Here is a 16,814-nt window from a genome sequence, read left to right on the forward strand (position 1 = left end):
CAACGAACCTTTACAATTGGTTTTCCGGGTTCACCAATCAACCTACTCCGTTGGTTTTCCGGGCCCACCAACCAACCTTTACAAGTTGTTTAACAAATAAAGAAGGAAGATTTAAACTCCTAAATGAGCAAATGAAACAATATAAACTACAAAGAAGAGTATAGAAAATATTTATCGCTTTGAAGTGGCTTCTCTCTTCTTTGTCAAGAATGCTTCACTCTACAAGGGAGGATGGAGCTCTTGATGACTCTTTGAATCTGCTCAACCCCTTTCTTTGATTCTTGAATGAAGCACTTGGATGAAGAAGATTAGGGCACTTTTGTTTTCTTGTGTACTCTTTGATATTGCTTTCAAAAGGTTGTTCTATCTGATGAATAGTGCCACTTTAAATAGTCTCCTACATCCATTGAACAAGCCCCAATGGTTAGAATTCAAAAACTAGCCGTTACTGACTTTGGGAAGGACAAAAAGTACATCTGCAGAACTAGCCGTTATGCTTCAGCCCGTGTTTGGGTCGGCTCAACCTGTCCTTGGGTCGACCCAACTTTCACTTGGGTCGACTCAAACATTCCTTGGGTCGACTCTCTCAGAAAACACAGAAACTTAAAATTCAGCCTTCCTTCCCTTGGGTCGACCCAACCATTCTTTGGGTTGACTCAAAGTTCACTTGGGTCGACTCAACTTCTTCTTGGGTCGACCCTCTCAGTAATTCCAGAGAACCATTTTCTGTCTTCTTTTCTGTCTTGCCTTTGGGTCGACCCTCTCAGGGTTTGGGTCGACTCAAGCTTGGGTCGACTCAACTACTTCTTGGGTCGACCCTCTCAGTGAATCCAGAGAACCATTGTTCTGTCTTGTTTTGAGGATCTTGATGTTTGGGTCGACTCATGCTTTCCTTGGGTCGACCCAACTCACTGTTCATCTGTGCCATTTTTGCAGAAGTGTGCCAAATGATTTCTTGATGTGCCGGGGTCGACCCAATCATCCTTTGAGTCGACTCAATCCACACTTTGCTGCATCTCAAGGTTAGATTCATTCAAATAAACAATGAAATGTATCTATATCAATTTATACAAATATCCTGAGAGTAATAGTCTTATAAACGAAGTATCAATTTAACTTATAACATACTCTAGATAATTGAATGTTAATCATCAAAATAACACTATCATCCTCAATCTCTATTACAATATCATTGAAAACTCCTTTCAATGGGTTAAAACAATTCCAACTCAACTCACCAGGGATTATCGACCATCAAGATGATCCCTGTGAGTCTCACCATCCACCAGTGACACCTAGCAGTATGTAGTGGCCACCCAGCAAAATAGAATGATTAACCTCTAGGTGCAGTTATCGTATGATACAGTCCTTTTATTGTGGATCCCTACAGACCGAAGGTCATGGATAACTCGTCAAACCCCGTCGTCTGTCATATGTCTAGATTTATTCGATTTGAGTTCGAGAGTAGAAAACTCTTTTCCACTATATATTCTGCCCTGGCCAAGGTCTTAGAACTCAGTCTAATAAATCACATAGGATCACTCCTCTTCTATCAAGGTCGATAGATTCCATGTAAGTGCATACCCTACTCCTACAGTGAACCTATTGCAGCCAATCTACACAACAAGGACCCATATGACTAGAGACCATGTATATGTGCAGTCAAACTACAATAGCCTCACTGTGAATAGCCGAAGCACCGTAGGTCAACGGACCAGTCACACTACCGCAACATCAAGCAAGTCACTGACGAATGGATAGACATCCAAGTGACTTCTTGTCTTGGTCACGCTCAGTACCCTTGTTCTCTAACAAGCACCTATACTATCACTTCAGTGTCCCTACACTGTGGACTCGAGTCTCATCCATCCATAAGAAAAGCGATCTGTGCACTGATCGGATCGTCCTCGTGATGATCCATTGATCAGGAGTTTTAGAAATTAATCACCAATGATACATGGCTCAAATTCTCAACTCTTGAGAATATGTATCATCATCTTATTAATTTCTTGGACGATTCATAGACACATAAACAATATGAATGAAAACATGCCCATTTATTATTCAATAATAATAAAGTTAAGTACAAATTTATGTCTTATAATTAATAATGTGTCCGCCAGATTGACTTCTAGGGTATACATCTAACAAGGTTTATATATAATATTGTCAGGATGAACAAAGTTTGGTTGAGGTACGATGAACGATCATAGAGGCATAGGGCGAGTGGTGCTAAGACCTCACATCTATGATCAACCCAGTCCAATGACATGGGAGAACTAGGCCTTCGACTTGATGATAGTATTCACTCAACATAGGAAAGGAGGTAAGCAGTTGCTGGAACGAGAAAAGTGAAATCATGGAGGAAAACTACAGGAGTTGCTAAAGAGATGTGGCGGACATGCCTGGATGGTTATTGGTGATAGGAGCTAATAGTTAGGCCATTTAAGATATATTGTATAAGTAGTAGAATATAATTATGAGAAAATGATCTTTGGCTAATCAAACACCTATAGTTATTTTTATCTTTATCGTTGCATTTATTTTTATTTACCTAGTTTTGTTTATCTTGCTTTACCCTAGTTTATCCATAGCTATTAGCATAAAATTGTAGCCTCATCTACTACTACATTCTCCTCTTTTGAGTAGGTGATGTCTTGGTGGTGAAAGTCCTTGAAGCCCACGACATTAGGACCCATACTAATAATCCTTCATTTTCTTTTTTGGTTTTTGATACTAGTAGCGCATCTACGCACTTGCATGGTCCGATTAAGAATGCACGAGCCATTCTTTCCCACAAGAAATCTAGCACCAATATATCTGCATGGCCCAATTAATAGTTCAAGTCACACACTCCCATAATCCATCCTCTCTGGTTGCAACTAGTATTTTATAATTATTGACCCAATCCTTACTATTGAGGTGGCGAGACCATAATTTATCAGAAAAATAGGTTAACTAGTTTATTTGTAAGACCTCCTTTGATACCTTAAATCCTTCAAATCTAATCCTAACCCGCCAAAGCCCATTATTTCCCTATCTCTTTAGCTTATTGGTGGATGTAGGAGAGGAGGAGGTTCCAAACTTCTTATCTAGTTGGTAGTGTCCACAGCACAATTTATACCCTTAAAGCAAATGGAGATGAGAAAGAAGAAGAGGTGAATAACCTATATTTGGCTATCTATCTTTTTTCCCTTATTACCTCAATAGAGATTAAGAAGAATAGATTTGGTTGATGATGATCTCTCTCTCTCTCTCTCGGGGCATAGCAATTAACATTTGAATCTCCAATAACTAGCCTCCTTTCCTAGTAATTGTAATCAGACTCCTAGTATTGCCAGGTACTGGGACATGTTTGAGGATAAACATGCATGCCCTAATCCTCATGACTCAACCTAGATGCTGGTCGCGACATATATACATCCAGGGGTGAGAGTAAATAGAGGGGTAAGTTAGGTTAAAATTCTGGGCTAAGTTTCAGAGTTTTATATGTTTGATCTCACACCAGCCAAATGGATTGTGTACTCAGACACCGCAAGAAGAAGATAAAAAATTTGCCCATGCCAAAACCTGCTACTTGGAATTTTCATTACTGTGGACCAGGCTTAGGCCAGGATCCATTGAACTGGGTCGAGTTCGTTCTGTCTAAGCCTTTTCCAAGCCTTTAAATAGTCCCCGCCAACCCCAGGAGCACGTGCCGGCCCAGCCCATCCCTCGAAATGGCCATGGGAGGAGGGCCGCGGAGGAGCTGCTCGCCCACGGAGGAGGATAGGTTAGGGTTCGACGTGGCGCTGGCCAAGGCCAAGGACGTCGCCTCGTCCGCCCCCGTTGTCGTCTTCAGGTGCGATTCCCCTCTGCCACTTTCTCCCCTCCTTCGAATTCGATGGTTTGCTTCTTCTCCTGTTCAAAATCCTCTTTCGACCATTTCTTGTTTTGTCTTTTGAGCTCTTTGTTTTGATTATCTGGTGATCGATGCTTGGTCTGATGGCTTGTTGAGGATTCGGGGATGGAAAATTAGGTTTGATGCGTTGCAGTGTGACCGACAGAGGGGGTTGGGGGAAGGAGCCGTGAGGTCGAGAAGGGGAAATTTTTTTAGGAGAGGTGTGAATTGTTGGATTGTTGAGTGAAGAATGGTGTAGACCGGTAGTGTGAGTGCGAAGTTTTCCTTTTTATATGTTAGTTTGAGGAGGATGGAAGATTTTATTAACATGATGGAATGACAAAATTTGGGAAGTTGGAAGCCTTGTTTTTAATCGAGAAGATATTTGAAGAAGAAAGGAAAAGAATCACCACGCAAGGCCCCAAAAATACCGTATTAATTGCAAAGTGTTGTCCCTGAGGACTGGGGAGTTGCCTCTAACCTGTGCATTTTTGTACTGCAAAAAGCTGCATTTCTGTTTGATTGATTGTTAATGGCTTCTTTGGTGGATAAGATTCCGAAGCTTAGCCAAATGATGGCTAGAGTGTCAAAAATTCTGTAGGCTTGCTCTTCTAATGGCTTCTTTGGCAGATAAGCTTCCAAACCTTAGTGCTGAATGAAAGATAAAGATGTTAAACATCTTTAGGCTTGCCTTTTTTTCTTTTTCTTTTTTTTTTAAATATTATAAACTATGCCATATGGTTTATGGTGTTATATTCCAAGTTCTAGAACCTTTGTTGAGGGATCTGTGAGTCAGTGCAACATCCACTCCATGACTTTTAGTCGAAGGAAGTAAAAGTTGAATTTGTTGAAGGACATGTCGTGAGAGTGTCCATTTAAAGTCAAAATGAAAAAAAGTGATGGGAAAAATTTTCTATGTTTTTTCAGAAGCAAAATCTTATAAAGCACATTTGTACCCTTATTCTAAGTTTTACAATAATCCTCTTCCAAAAAGCTTCATGATCTAGAATCTAAAAGCACCAGTGTTATTTGAAGATGCCATCATAATTAAAAGCTAAGGGGCTAAATGAGAGTAAATGTATCTATATCACTAGGCTTAACTGTAAAATCAAATGTACTGTAATTATCAAACAGGTTCTAGTCAATAGTTCAGGAAGGTTGGAAGTGAGTTGGATGGCTCCTTGATATTGAACATCTTTTTAGAAGCATGTAGATGATCATACCACGTATAAGTCACAGATCTGGTCAAAGGAGGACATTACTCAGAACTTGGTGGTCGGCAAAGATTATATTTTTGTTGCTTTCACAAAATATGGTATGCAGAATTATGTGATATCGACATTTACTTGTTCCCAGTTTCCTTGTATGAGCCCTAGCCCTGTACCTTGTGTTGAATTTTAATGCCATATAGTTTAATTTTTTTGGCGACCAGCTGTATAATTTTCAAAAATCACCGCGCATAATATCTTCGGTTAAAACTATTTAAAGAATAATCAAAATTCAAATTAAATATTCAATATTCAACTTTATGAAGAGATTATTTTTTGTTGTCCAACTAGCCTTCTTCTATCTATACGGGTTCATTTTTATGGATCAAGGTATGATCCAAAGACCAACTTTTTACCCAATATCAACCTTTGGCTATTTGGTACCCTATTCCTGATCAAGTTATGACAATAGAGGTTTCGTAAACCTATAAATAATAGTCAATGAAGAAGTTGACCTACCAGATTGGAAGGAGGATTTCTTCACAGACAAATTTATCTTTTGAAAAGTAAATATCATGTTTGTCCTTTATTACAAAGTCACTTTCTAATGTGTTTATATAGATATAAATACATTTACACACACACATAGACATACATACATACATGTATATATGTACGTAAATATATACATGCAGACATACGAATGTACATATATACATACGATGGCTGACAAGAGATCCTTGATCACCATCAAATTAGATTTTAAATAAGTTTAGAAAAATGGGATGCACTACCTAATTGTTGAAATCTAGATGCAAACTTGAAATTTAGTAAGCTTCCACTTTTATGTACGTTAATTTTTTACAAAATAGGTAAAAATTCTTGTAGGATTGCTTAATTTGGTCAGCCACCAGGTTAGCTTGCTTTTGAACTTCTTGAATATGTTATGGCTAATTATAGATAAAAAAACTAGTTTAAAGATCTTGACTTTCAATTTCTTAGTATTTGAATGTCATGGTGATGATCCATTTAAGCAAGGTAACTATCTTAGCAACCATATTTTCACAAAATTGGTCAAATTAGTCCCTATTTGGTATTTGTTTCCCAAGATGACAACGCAAGAGGGTGGGGGGGGGTGAGTTGGGCTTTTTGAAATTTTTTACAAACTTCAACAATGATTAAGTAAATTTGATTTAACACAAGTATGCACAACAAAATGAATGATAAATAAGTGCAGAAAATAAGAACAAGCATAAACAAATAAAACACCAAGATTTTATAGTAGTTTGGAGCCAAACTCAGCTGCTAATCTATTCTCCAAGGCTTTCTTTTTGAGAATTTCACTATAATTTATAAGATTATAGCTCAGTTGTTTTTGGGCTCACAACCAAACCTAATTGATTTTTTCTAGCAATAACCAAAATCAAGTTGTTTTGCTGGTATAGCTAAACCAACTCCAAGTTCCAACTCTTAGGAACTCCTTTCTGATTTTGAAGCTCAGCAAAACTTAGTCGATTTTTCAGGACAATTGACCACAATCTAGCTGTTCACGGGTATAGCCAGACTTTACAAAGTTGCTATTTTTTACGGTGTCAGCCACACCAAAATCCCACATGAGATTCTCTAATCTCGTGCACTAATCAAAGAGAGAAAATACATACACAATAAACTTTACAAATTTTGAGTTTTCTCATTATAGCTTGTGCTTGATTTGCTGTGAATGTTGGGATCTTGAAGAATGAAATTAGCTCTTTCTCTTTTTCTTTCTTGCTTGCTCTATATGTTATGATCAAGGATTGCCAAACCGGTACCGGTAGGCGTACTGGTCGGCCACCAGACTAGTTCGGTACCGGTTTTCAACCTCCAAAAACCCCCAAAAATTTGGCCTAGCCGGTACGGGCCAGTATAGGCCGGTACAGGCCAGTACGGGGATCAGTACGGGCCGGTTCAGCATTCCTTGGTTGTGATAGAACTTGAAGCTCTAAGAGTGGTGGTTAACTTTTATTCCTTTTCTTTTACCTTCTTCACTCAACTCTTCTTAACTCCTTTTTTTCTTGTTATTTTCTTTGGGTATTCTCATGCATTTATATCTTCAAAAAATAGTTGGAAGACATTTCTAGCCGTTATAGAGGCTGAAAGAGCCGTTGGAGGCGAATATGTCCATTCTGGTTTTGTGGAAAAACTAGCCGTTACTTCTTCATTGGTCGACTCGTGATTTTCAGGGGTCAATTTCTTTTCTTCAGGGGTTGACTTGAAAAACTACGTATTTTCACTGTGCTTTGTCTTTCACCTGTGGTCACTGTTGAGGTCGACTCGAGTTTGCCTGAGGCCGACTCATGATCTATAGGGTTGACTCATGAGAAGACCAATTTTCATTGCATTTTGTTTTCTGCCTACGACTATTTTGGGGTCGACTCGTGCTCGACAAGAGTCCACTCATGATCCTCTAAGGTTTACACGTCCACTTCAAAATCTTCCAGAATTCTTCAGCAAATTCTTCAACTTTGAGAATTGGTCTTTTATGCTTCTTTAATCTTTCAACCTTATTTACCTTCCTATAAAACAAATTTATCTTTTCTAAAAATAGAAAACAATTAGCATTATACTCAAACATTTTGTACTCATCAAAATCAATCTATTGGGTTTCAGAAAAAAAAAAAAAACAATCTATTGGGTCAACAATATTTTTTCTTGTTTTCTTTTTTAAAATAGAAACACGGAATCCAATATAGAAAACATGTTCGGTTATTCTGTTTTTGTTTCTTATTTTTTAAATAACTTCTATTTTTTTTTGAAAAAGGTGGGTAAAAAATTTTTACTTCCACTATTTTAAAAAGATTTTTTGTTTCCAAATTCTTTTAAAAAGAAAAGTAGAAATGATACCAAATGCAGCCTTAATTATATACTTAAATCAATAAGCACTTGTATTAATTAATGTTGTAATTTTGCACTTCCCCTCTTGTGAAATGTGAAGAATGGGGAGGCCATGAGAAAACATGGTGAATTCTTTCCTACTTCCGCAAATTTCAAGCTTGCAGTTTCTTGTTAGCAGAGTTGTAAGTGGGTTGGGTTGGATTGGAATTCGTGCGCCCTGGTTCCAATCCAATCAAAATACGGAACCCAAGCCTAATCCATTTCTATTTGGATTGGATAAGACCGGGTTTAGGATTTATTTATTGAGGTATTGAGCTTTTTAGGTCTAGGGTAAAAAATAATCCAAACGCAAGCCATAAGAAATATCCATAAAAAAATTACTTAATTATATTATAAACATGTTTTGTAAGAAAATAACCATTAATGTGTAAACATTATCAACAATCCACTTCACAAAAGACTTCATTGATGGCCATATATAAGTTATAATCAACAAAAACATAGGGATGAATAACTACATAAAAAATAGTATTAGAAGTAAAAAAAGATAGATTCAAGAAAGGTTATGAAAATGTGTATATTAGTCTAGGGTAGTTTGGGTTGGTTTGGATACATAGTGATGCAGATCCGATCCATATTTGAAATGCCTCATATTTCTTCAATCCAAGCCTAATCCAATTAATTTCAGGTTGAACTAGGCTGGATTATTTCTGGGTCAGTTCTGGGTCAGAAGTGGGTCAATCCAATCCACTTGCAGCCCTACTTGTAAGTTGTAAGTGACTATATTTAGCTGATGTGGTTTTTCAAATTCTGTCTATGCTGTATCCCAGGTGTGTATACACACACACACACACACACACACACATCCTTATCTTACTATGGTAATTCTAGCTGAAGAACCTTTTTTAAAACAAGTTATTTGAAAACTTAAAATTGCAAAGTGCAGGTATTGGCTTCACTTCTTAATATTTATAACTTTTATGGTTTCATCAACTTCTGAGCATTGCTTCATTGGGTTTTCGCTTTACTCGGTTTCTGGAACTTGCTCTAAACCCTGTCCTACTTTAGTTGGAAAAAGACAGGCTTGATCTGAAAATTAGATTTGTTACTTTTGAGAGACCTGACGCACAAAATATTAGCTAGATTCTTTTATTCTGAAGTCTTCAACAACACTGAGGGTTGTCATTCATTTAGCGCCAGCACATTCTTTTAACTGTTGATGTTGAATCTTTGTTTTCATTAACATGCAATTCATCCTTTTTACCTTCTGTGGCTCATGAATTTCTAATACAGTTTCTGGTGGTTGCAGCAAGACATACTGTGAATACTGCAAGCAGGTTAAGAAGTTGCTAACACAATTAGGAGCAAGTTATAAAGTGTTTGAATTAGATGTTGAAAGTGAGTACATGTTTCTGGTCAATTTCATTCTGAAAATCTTCAGATTGTGTACTTGTTACTGTTGCAAAATGTCTTGGATCTCTACTGTTCTTGCTTATCTGTAATAGCCTTCATCATTTTCCTGTGGAATATCTTATGGACAGCAATACATGATTTATCATGCAGCCTGGTTTGATGTTTGTTTAATTTCATTTCTGTGGATTATAACCTGAAATTGCTATTAGTGCAAAAGGATGCCTTTCTCATTGAGGCAACAGAACGGATTAAACTACAAGGGTCAATAACTTTAGAAATAAGATATGTCATAGTGATATGTGATTCTTTTGAGTGTTGCCTTAGACTATAATGAAATAGAGTGGATAACTCATTGTGGCACCTGTAGGTTTCTGCACATGAGGTGATGAAGGATTTAAGTGCACCGACATGGCATGTGTTGACACATGCTGTGCTGTGTTGTAACAGAAAGATTCAGAAGAAGGTTGTTGGCTCGATGCCAAGCTGTGCTGAGCCATGTCGATCCATGTCTGCTAAACACTGCTTGATATCTTCCGGCATACTTGGAACTTGGTATGGACCTAGTATTAGGTGCTGATATTGGCCTGGAATGGACTGTTACAGCCAACACTAGAAACCACAGTGGTAATTGAACAGGATTTGTATGCATAAGAAATATTTTGGTTCTCTTTGGATGATAGGATTCTTACATCAGGAGTTTGCCTGGAGTTGGATGCTTTAAAACTACAGAACTAAGGGGTATTACTAGTCTTGCTCCAATAATATCTCATTGTGTTATATGCTATTTTCCTTAAATTGCAGGTTGTAGATAAAGATGCAAAGTAGCACCACAGCTTATTGGACTTTGCTTAATTAGACTTGATGCCTTTGTAGCATTACTCAAGGATATTAGCAATATTTGAGGTCATTAGATGGGACACATTATTATAGTAATGTAGTTTCTTTTTTCTTTGTGGGCTTAGAATCACCTTCTTTAAATGCAATGAAACAATTTTATCCTCGTATTCAACAAATGATGGAATTGTATTAATTTATGTCCTATGACTTACTGATTCCACCATAGTTATCTTCGAAGACTATACTAGATGGATAAAATTTTTATTCCTTTTTTTTTTTTGCTGATTGGTTTAATCTCATTCATGAAGGTGATGGAACAGCACTACAGTCTGCACTAATAGAATGGACTGGACAAAGAACAGTTCCAAATGTTTTTATTGGTGGAAATCATATTGGTAGTTTTGATGGTATGTTCCTGAGGCACCAATCTTTTTACAGATAAATGCTAAAGTGACATTTGATCCATGAATTATTATATTTCCACCCTTTTTTTGATTGAAAAAATTCGAATACTTTGCATGATAGAATTCATTAGTCATTTAGTAGAAAGCTTCTCACATTTGGCTATCCAGTAATGTTACATTGTTAAACAAAAAGGATGTGTTAGTGCACTTTTGAAATTCTTATTATAATGAGGGTTCGCTCGTTACATGAGGTTAACATGCATACCATTTTTTAAATTTAAGATTAATAGGCACCTTTTAGATTTTAAGTAGCAAATAAAATAAATTCACATTGGTTATTACATAATACATATAGAAAATTACTACATAATGTGTGAAACAACAATTTTTTGCCTTTCCCCTTTCAATTCTTTCTTAGATTTCCATCTCAATCTATTTGGGTTCCCTTCATCTCTTCCGACCCTTTGAATCAAATCGGTACTTTTGAAAGTTTGAAATTTTGGTTTTTGGAGTTTTTGCCAGTTTTAGCAATTTTTATTGGAATTAAGAAAAAAGGCCCAGCTTCACATGCCAAAAAAATAAGTTCCATTTCTTTTGACCTTTGAATGTATTGTTTTGGTGATTCTGGGCTTGAGTTATTTGACACTTTCTTTTGTAATCTAACACTTATTTTTAAAATACAAAAGGGAAAGAAAATCACATGGTACATTATTTTTGAATGTGAGACGGGGCGTACCATAATGTATTGGAAGAAAATTGGTGCGAAACATATATTCAAGTCGGTACAAGCTCCATACCTCCCATGTCGAGGCGTACTGTCCCGTATCGACGCGTACTAGTCCATACCGAGACAAAAGTTCAGAAAATGGATGAGAGAGTTATTTCGAAACGGAGATGTACCGTACTGTACCCTACCATACCGATAAGGTACTGATACGGTACTTGGTACCAAGATTGCGGACCTTGATATGATCATATCATTCAACAACAATGTAATAGACATAAATCTATTTCTATGATAATCTATCATTTTTTGAAAGTACGATAGAGTAGAAAAATAATGTGGTACATCATTTTTTAGAATATAACATGTGATTTTGTTATCTAATGAAAATGCCATGAATAAGATTATACTTCAATGAGATTTACCCCTATCATAAATAGGCATATGCCAAAACTTTGCCATTCTAATTTCTTTGAAACCCAACATTAACATTGCTTTTAAATCTTCTCAAGATTTATTTCATGAGAAAAAATCTTCCTGAAATTCAAAGAAATGAAAATGGCATGGTATATTGTTTTGGCTGAAATTTTGTATGTAAGCCTAGTTTTGGTTCTGGATGAAACAGAGATAATTTGGTTTTAATTTCAGATTTCAATCAAAGTTAGAAGCATTTAGCCGTTACTCTTACTCGGCCCGATGCTTTCTTCGTTGTGCATGGCTTTGGTTAGACAACTGATTCTCCAAAGATGGATAAGAAGACAACATTTCCCTATCAGTGTTATTGCAACAATTACCATAACAGACAAATTCTTTTAATTACATTTATGGTTTTCATGCATTACAAGGGTGCCATTACTTAAAACTAATGTGTAGTTTATATTGTATGTTCTGCTTTGGTCAGTCAACACCTAATGTTTCCATCCCATCCTATGTTTGCAGGTACAAAATCATTTATCACAAATTTGTTCCAGGCCCTTGAAGATGGTTCAATTGCAATAGCCAATAAAAAGTTGGATGTTATCAAGAAGTTGGAGTTATCACTGTTTCCCACAATGGACACTGTACAGAGGACAAGTTCATCCCCAAAGGAAAAAATTCATTCTTTTTCATCTTCTGAACCAGACAGTGATCCAGAAGATAAAGAACTTAGTGATGATGATGATCGTAATCACAAACATCGTAGGAGGGAGGTCCGGCCACATTCTTTGGACAATGATCTTCATGCACCACCTATAAGAAGGCCTAACAGAAAGCGAAACAAGCCTTTTGAAAATGGGCAACCGTATCTGGAAACCGGTCCTCAGTCTAGTGAAATTCAAAAAGAATATAACCCTAGTTTGGAAAGGGATGTCTCTTCAAAGTCAGAGAAACGATGTGCTGGCTTGACACCACAGATGCGGGCTCCTTCAGATTCAGGCCCTCGGGCTAGACTAAACCAATTCCACACTGATACTGGTTCCCGTTTTGATTCTTCTGCATCCACAGGTCGCCCTTCTATAGGGAGGGGAAGAGGAAGGAATACTGTTCCCTGGAGTCAACATGATTCAAGGTTCAATCATTATGACACTCTTGATTTGGCATCGCAGATAGCTTCACAAGGACCACCTACACATCCTAGTCTATATGCGGGGACTGGTTTACCAAGTGCTGCAAATACACAAAATGCATCTTGGGGTGCATATGGGTTTATTCCTGGAATGAATAACACAATATTGGATCCGCTTCACCCACTTGGTTTGCAAGGGACTCTTCAGCCCCCAATCAGCCCTCTATTAAATATCGGCGGGCTGCGCCAGCGTTGTAGAGACTTTGAGGAGCGAGGTTTTTGCTTGAGAGGGGATATGTGCCTGATGGAACATGGTGTAAATCGAATTGTTGTTGAAGATGTCCAGGTGCATATCTTTTTCTCAATCGAACTTTTTGTATGTTAGCATCAAGATTTTCTACTGCTTAGATATTTTAGAAACATAAACTTTCACCCACGTGTATAACTAAACATGCTTTTAGGAAAACACACGACATAAATTAGAACTTCATGGTCATATGATTCTAGTGTTTCGCACAGGGCATGCCGTACCGGCCCGTACCGGCCGGTACGAATCGGTCCAGACTGGGACTGGTATCGGATCAACGTGGGATCCGGTACCGGAAGCTTTTCATTGGAAAACCGGCCGATACGATTGCCGTACGGGTACAGGACCGGTACGGAACCGGTACGGGATCAGTACGGAACCGGTACGGGATCGGTACGTACCGGTACGGGCCGCCACCGGCACACTGACCGGTACCGGTACGGCGGACCTTGGTTTCGCATTTGATTTTTGGACACTTTATTGCTCATGCAAATTACATGACCAGAAAAACTCATACCTCTAAATTTAATTAGTCCCTGTTGTGAGCATGATATCCATAGTCAATTCTTTGATTCGGGCCTTGCCTGGTTGTCTTACTTTGTTGGGGTTGCCATCCCTAGTGTTATTCTTGTTGTGATTTTATGGAAGCATGAGTTCTTGGTGCAGCCAGACATCACTTGCCAAGTGTGTGACAACCTGTATCTGGTAGTAAGCATCTGCCAGTCACACATATGTGATAAACATGATTGTTTTATTTTGTACTATTTTGTGTATCTTTCATAACTAATTGATTCTTTAGCAATTTGCAGAGTCTGTCTCAATTCAATCTTCCTGTCTCAATTCCAAGTTCACATGCACTGGGAATTCTAGCTGGGGCAGGATCTTTACCACCTGTTAGTGCATCTTTGAGCCTCTTGACAAGCAGTAAAGCTGTATCTATGAAAAATAACAAATCTGGAGTGACAGATGATGCATTGAAACTGAATGGAGTTTCCTCTGCTTCAGGTGTTTCTGAAGCAGATGTCTATGATCCTGATCAGCCTCTGTGGAACAATGAACATCCTGAAACATCCAGTGCACACTTGAGGCTTCCTTCACCAAAAAATAACAGTGTTGCTTTATGGGGTGCTGATTGTTCTGCTCACCCGGGTCTCAGGTTATCTGATGGCATTGGAAATGAGCACCCTGGCAGAAGCTTTGTGGCCAATATTGGCTCTGTTTGGGGCTGGATAGGACCTGGGAATAAGTCGGAAACTGGAAGGAAGGCTAATAGTCATATGACTGTGACAAGTCATATTGGGAATGAAATGAAGGAAGATCATGAGGAAACAATGGCCTATAATCATTCTGCCACTGAAGGAACGCGTGCTGCTGGTAAGGAGATGGGTCCAAAAGCAACAGCTGTTCAACCTCTACCAAGGCTGCGTGCAGATTCTGGACGTAATGGTGGTAAAGCATCTCAGAGAGCTTCTCGTACTCTCTATGTAAATGGTATTCCTCAAAAAATCAACAGAAGGGAAGCTCTTCTTTCACACTTCCAGAAGTTTGGCGAGGTCATTGACGTTTATATTCCGCTGAACAGTGAAAAGGCTTTTGTCCAATTTTCTATGAGGGAGGAGGCAGAAGCTGCACTGAAGGCACCTGATGCTGTAATGGGTAACCGTTTTATAAAATTATGGTGGGCCAACCGAGATACAATTTCTGATGAGGGAGATGGCGGTGTCCATAATAAGTCTATGCAATTTCCTGGTGTGGCAGCTCCCTTTGTTGCATCTCAGTTGTCCATTGGTGACAGAGGTAAAGAAAATCTCCCATCTGCAGCTCCAAAGGGAAGCAGTGTGCTTGGGGCTGAAGCATCAGTGCCTGCTGGTGGACCTCCACAAAGTTTATTAGCAAATTGTCTAAAAGCAGCACCTCCTGTGCAAAAGAAGCTGGAGGGTTTGGAGATTTTGAAAGAGGAACTTCATAAAAAGCAGGAAATTTTGGACAAAAAACGGGATGAATTCTGGCGCCAATTGCATAAATTAGAGAAACAAGTAATCTCTTCTTTTTTGTTTATGTATAACAATCTTTTAGGCTAGGATTGGCAATTGTGTTGGAAATATGCACGCCGTTTTCTGGAATTAAACTTTGTAAAAATGTCAAAGATAGCTATCAGTAATCTGCAACATGAACGTATTGGTTTTCTCAACCATTTTTTTAATTCTTAGAAGAATCTTTTTCCCCTTAAAATGCAATCTTCTTTGAATTTTTCTACATGTTTTGGATTTTTGAATTTTAAAGGAAGGACTAGAAGATTTCTAAATTTACATGTAGTTGATTTGATTTTCCATAATATAATTTCTTACTTGGTTTTTGATTTAAAAGCATTAAAATAAAAATGATAACTTCTGAATAACAATAATCGCCTTTAAGATTGGGGATCTAAATTTAGGGTATTTAAAGCCTTTGATATTTCGACTGCAGGCAATTTCAAGCAAAAAGAAGGAAGTAGCCTCTGAACAGGCAGGTAAGAGGCATAAAGTGGACATGGCAAATGAAGCTGTAGCAGCGAGAGCAGCTGTAGCCCCGAGGTCCACTAATCTTTGTACAACAGGGGCACATCTAGAAGCTGAAAGGACACTGGAAAAGAGAAATTCTGGAGAGATTCTTGTTCCACACTCTTCAAAAGAAAATTCAAGTGCTCTGCAGCAATCTCCTGGGAATATTAAACAGACAAGCCATCTGCCAGGACCGGTGCTGGATAGATTTAAGCAGGAAAACTCTCCTACTTCATTTAGAGTTGTTCGTCCTCTACCAGCTGAGTTGGCAAATGTATGTCTCTCTCTCTCTCTCTCTCTCTCTATCTCTCTCTCTCGTACGCGCACGCATGCGCATGGGCACTTGCTGGCTAACATATAAACATGGCATGCTTCAGCAACAGAAAATTTACCTTGGTCTTTCATATGAAGACATCAACGTTAATTGATCCGGAAGATAGCCTACTACTATATATGAAGATACAAAATCACCAATTTTCATTTTCCGGCTAGGTGCAAAGTAAAGAGGGAATGAATCATGAGGAGTTTGGGATATATACCCTGCAAACTTTGGGATATTTCAGTAAACAGTTTTAGGATTTTTTATATTTGCAAATATAAAGTGTTAATATCTATAGTGAATCTATGATTTTCATTCCTTGTTGTAGAGTGTTGTTGAATGAATTTGTAACTCCCGCCCTCAACCAGATTTCGGCTAGGATTTCTCCCATCCTTGTTCTCAAAGGAAAGAATGTTCTGTGAAAGAAACAAAGTTAGCCGAACCGGTACCTGTCCGTTACTGTTTTGGTACAGTACTATACCCCATACTGTATCATGCCTCATTTATTACTGAAGCATGAAATTCTTTTGGTCATTGTTTCCAAACAATTTAAGATTATCACCCTCTATGTACAATATAACTGTGATCCTATTATATTTTTGTGAATGTTATTTTAGCTCATGGCATGTTTGTGGACTTTTTATCGGCTGACATTTGTGTAAACCATTGGTTTTATCTCTGACTCATAAGGATTCTGCATGTCCGAGTATCATGGGCTGACAGTATGACAATGAAAAGTTCACACTTACTGGCTTCCTTTTT

General features: G+C 38.0%; 1 protein-coding gene across 5 annotated transcripts in view; it reads left to right on the forward strand.

Moving 5' to 3' along the window:
* The first annotated feature begins 3,686 nt into the window (after positions 1–3,686).
* Positions 3,687–16,814, forward strand: part of LOC103696501 (zinc finger CCCH domain-containing protein 27-like) — a 28,805-nt gene continuing 15,677 nt past the window's right edge. The window contains exons 1-7 of one of the 5 annotated variants that reach the window (XM_039131036.1): positions 3,689–3,886; positions 9,272–9,360; positions 10,521–10,619; positions 12,280–13,232; positions 14,003–15,229; positions 15,660–16,007; positions 16,421–16,519. In XM_039131036.1, the coding sequence (XP_038986964.1) occupies positions 3,720–3,886; positions 9,272–9,360; positions 10,521–10,619; positions 12,280–13,232; positions 14,003–15,229; positions 15,660–16,007; positions 16,421–16,474 (2,937 nt within the window). In that variant the 5' untranslated portion in view covers positions 3,689–3,719 and the 3' untranslated portion in view covers positions 16,475–16,519. Of the gene's footprint in view, positions 3,887–9,271; positions 9,361–10,058; positions 10,114–10,520; positions 10,620–12,279; positions 13,233–14,002; positions 15,230–15,659; positions 16,008–16,380; positions 16,520–16,814 lie in introns of those variants that run through there. The other 4 variants (XM_039131037.1, XM_008778159.3, XM_039131035.1 and 1 more) reach the window with 4 other exon arrangements.

This window comes from Phoenix dactylifera, chromosome 10, assembly GCF_009389715.1.
Source record: "Phoenix dactylifera cultivar Barhee BC4 chromosome 10, palm_55x_up_171113_PBpolish2nd_filt_p, whole genome shotgun sequence".
NCBI lineage: Eukaryota > Viridiplantae > Streptophyta > Magnoliopsida > Arecales > Arecaceae > Phoenix > Phoenix dactylifera.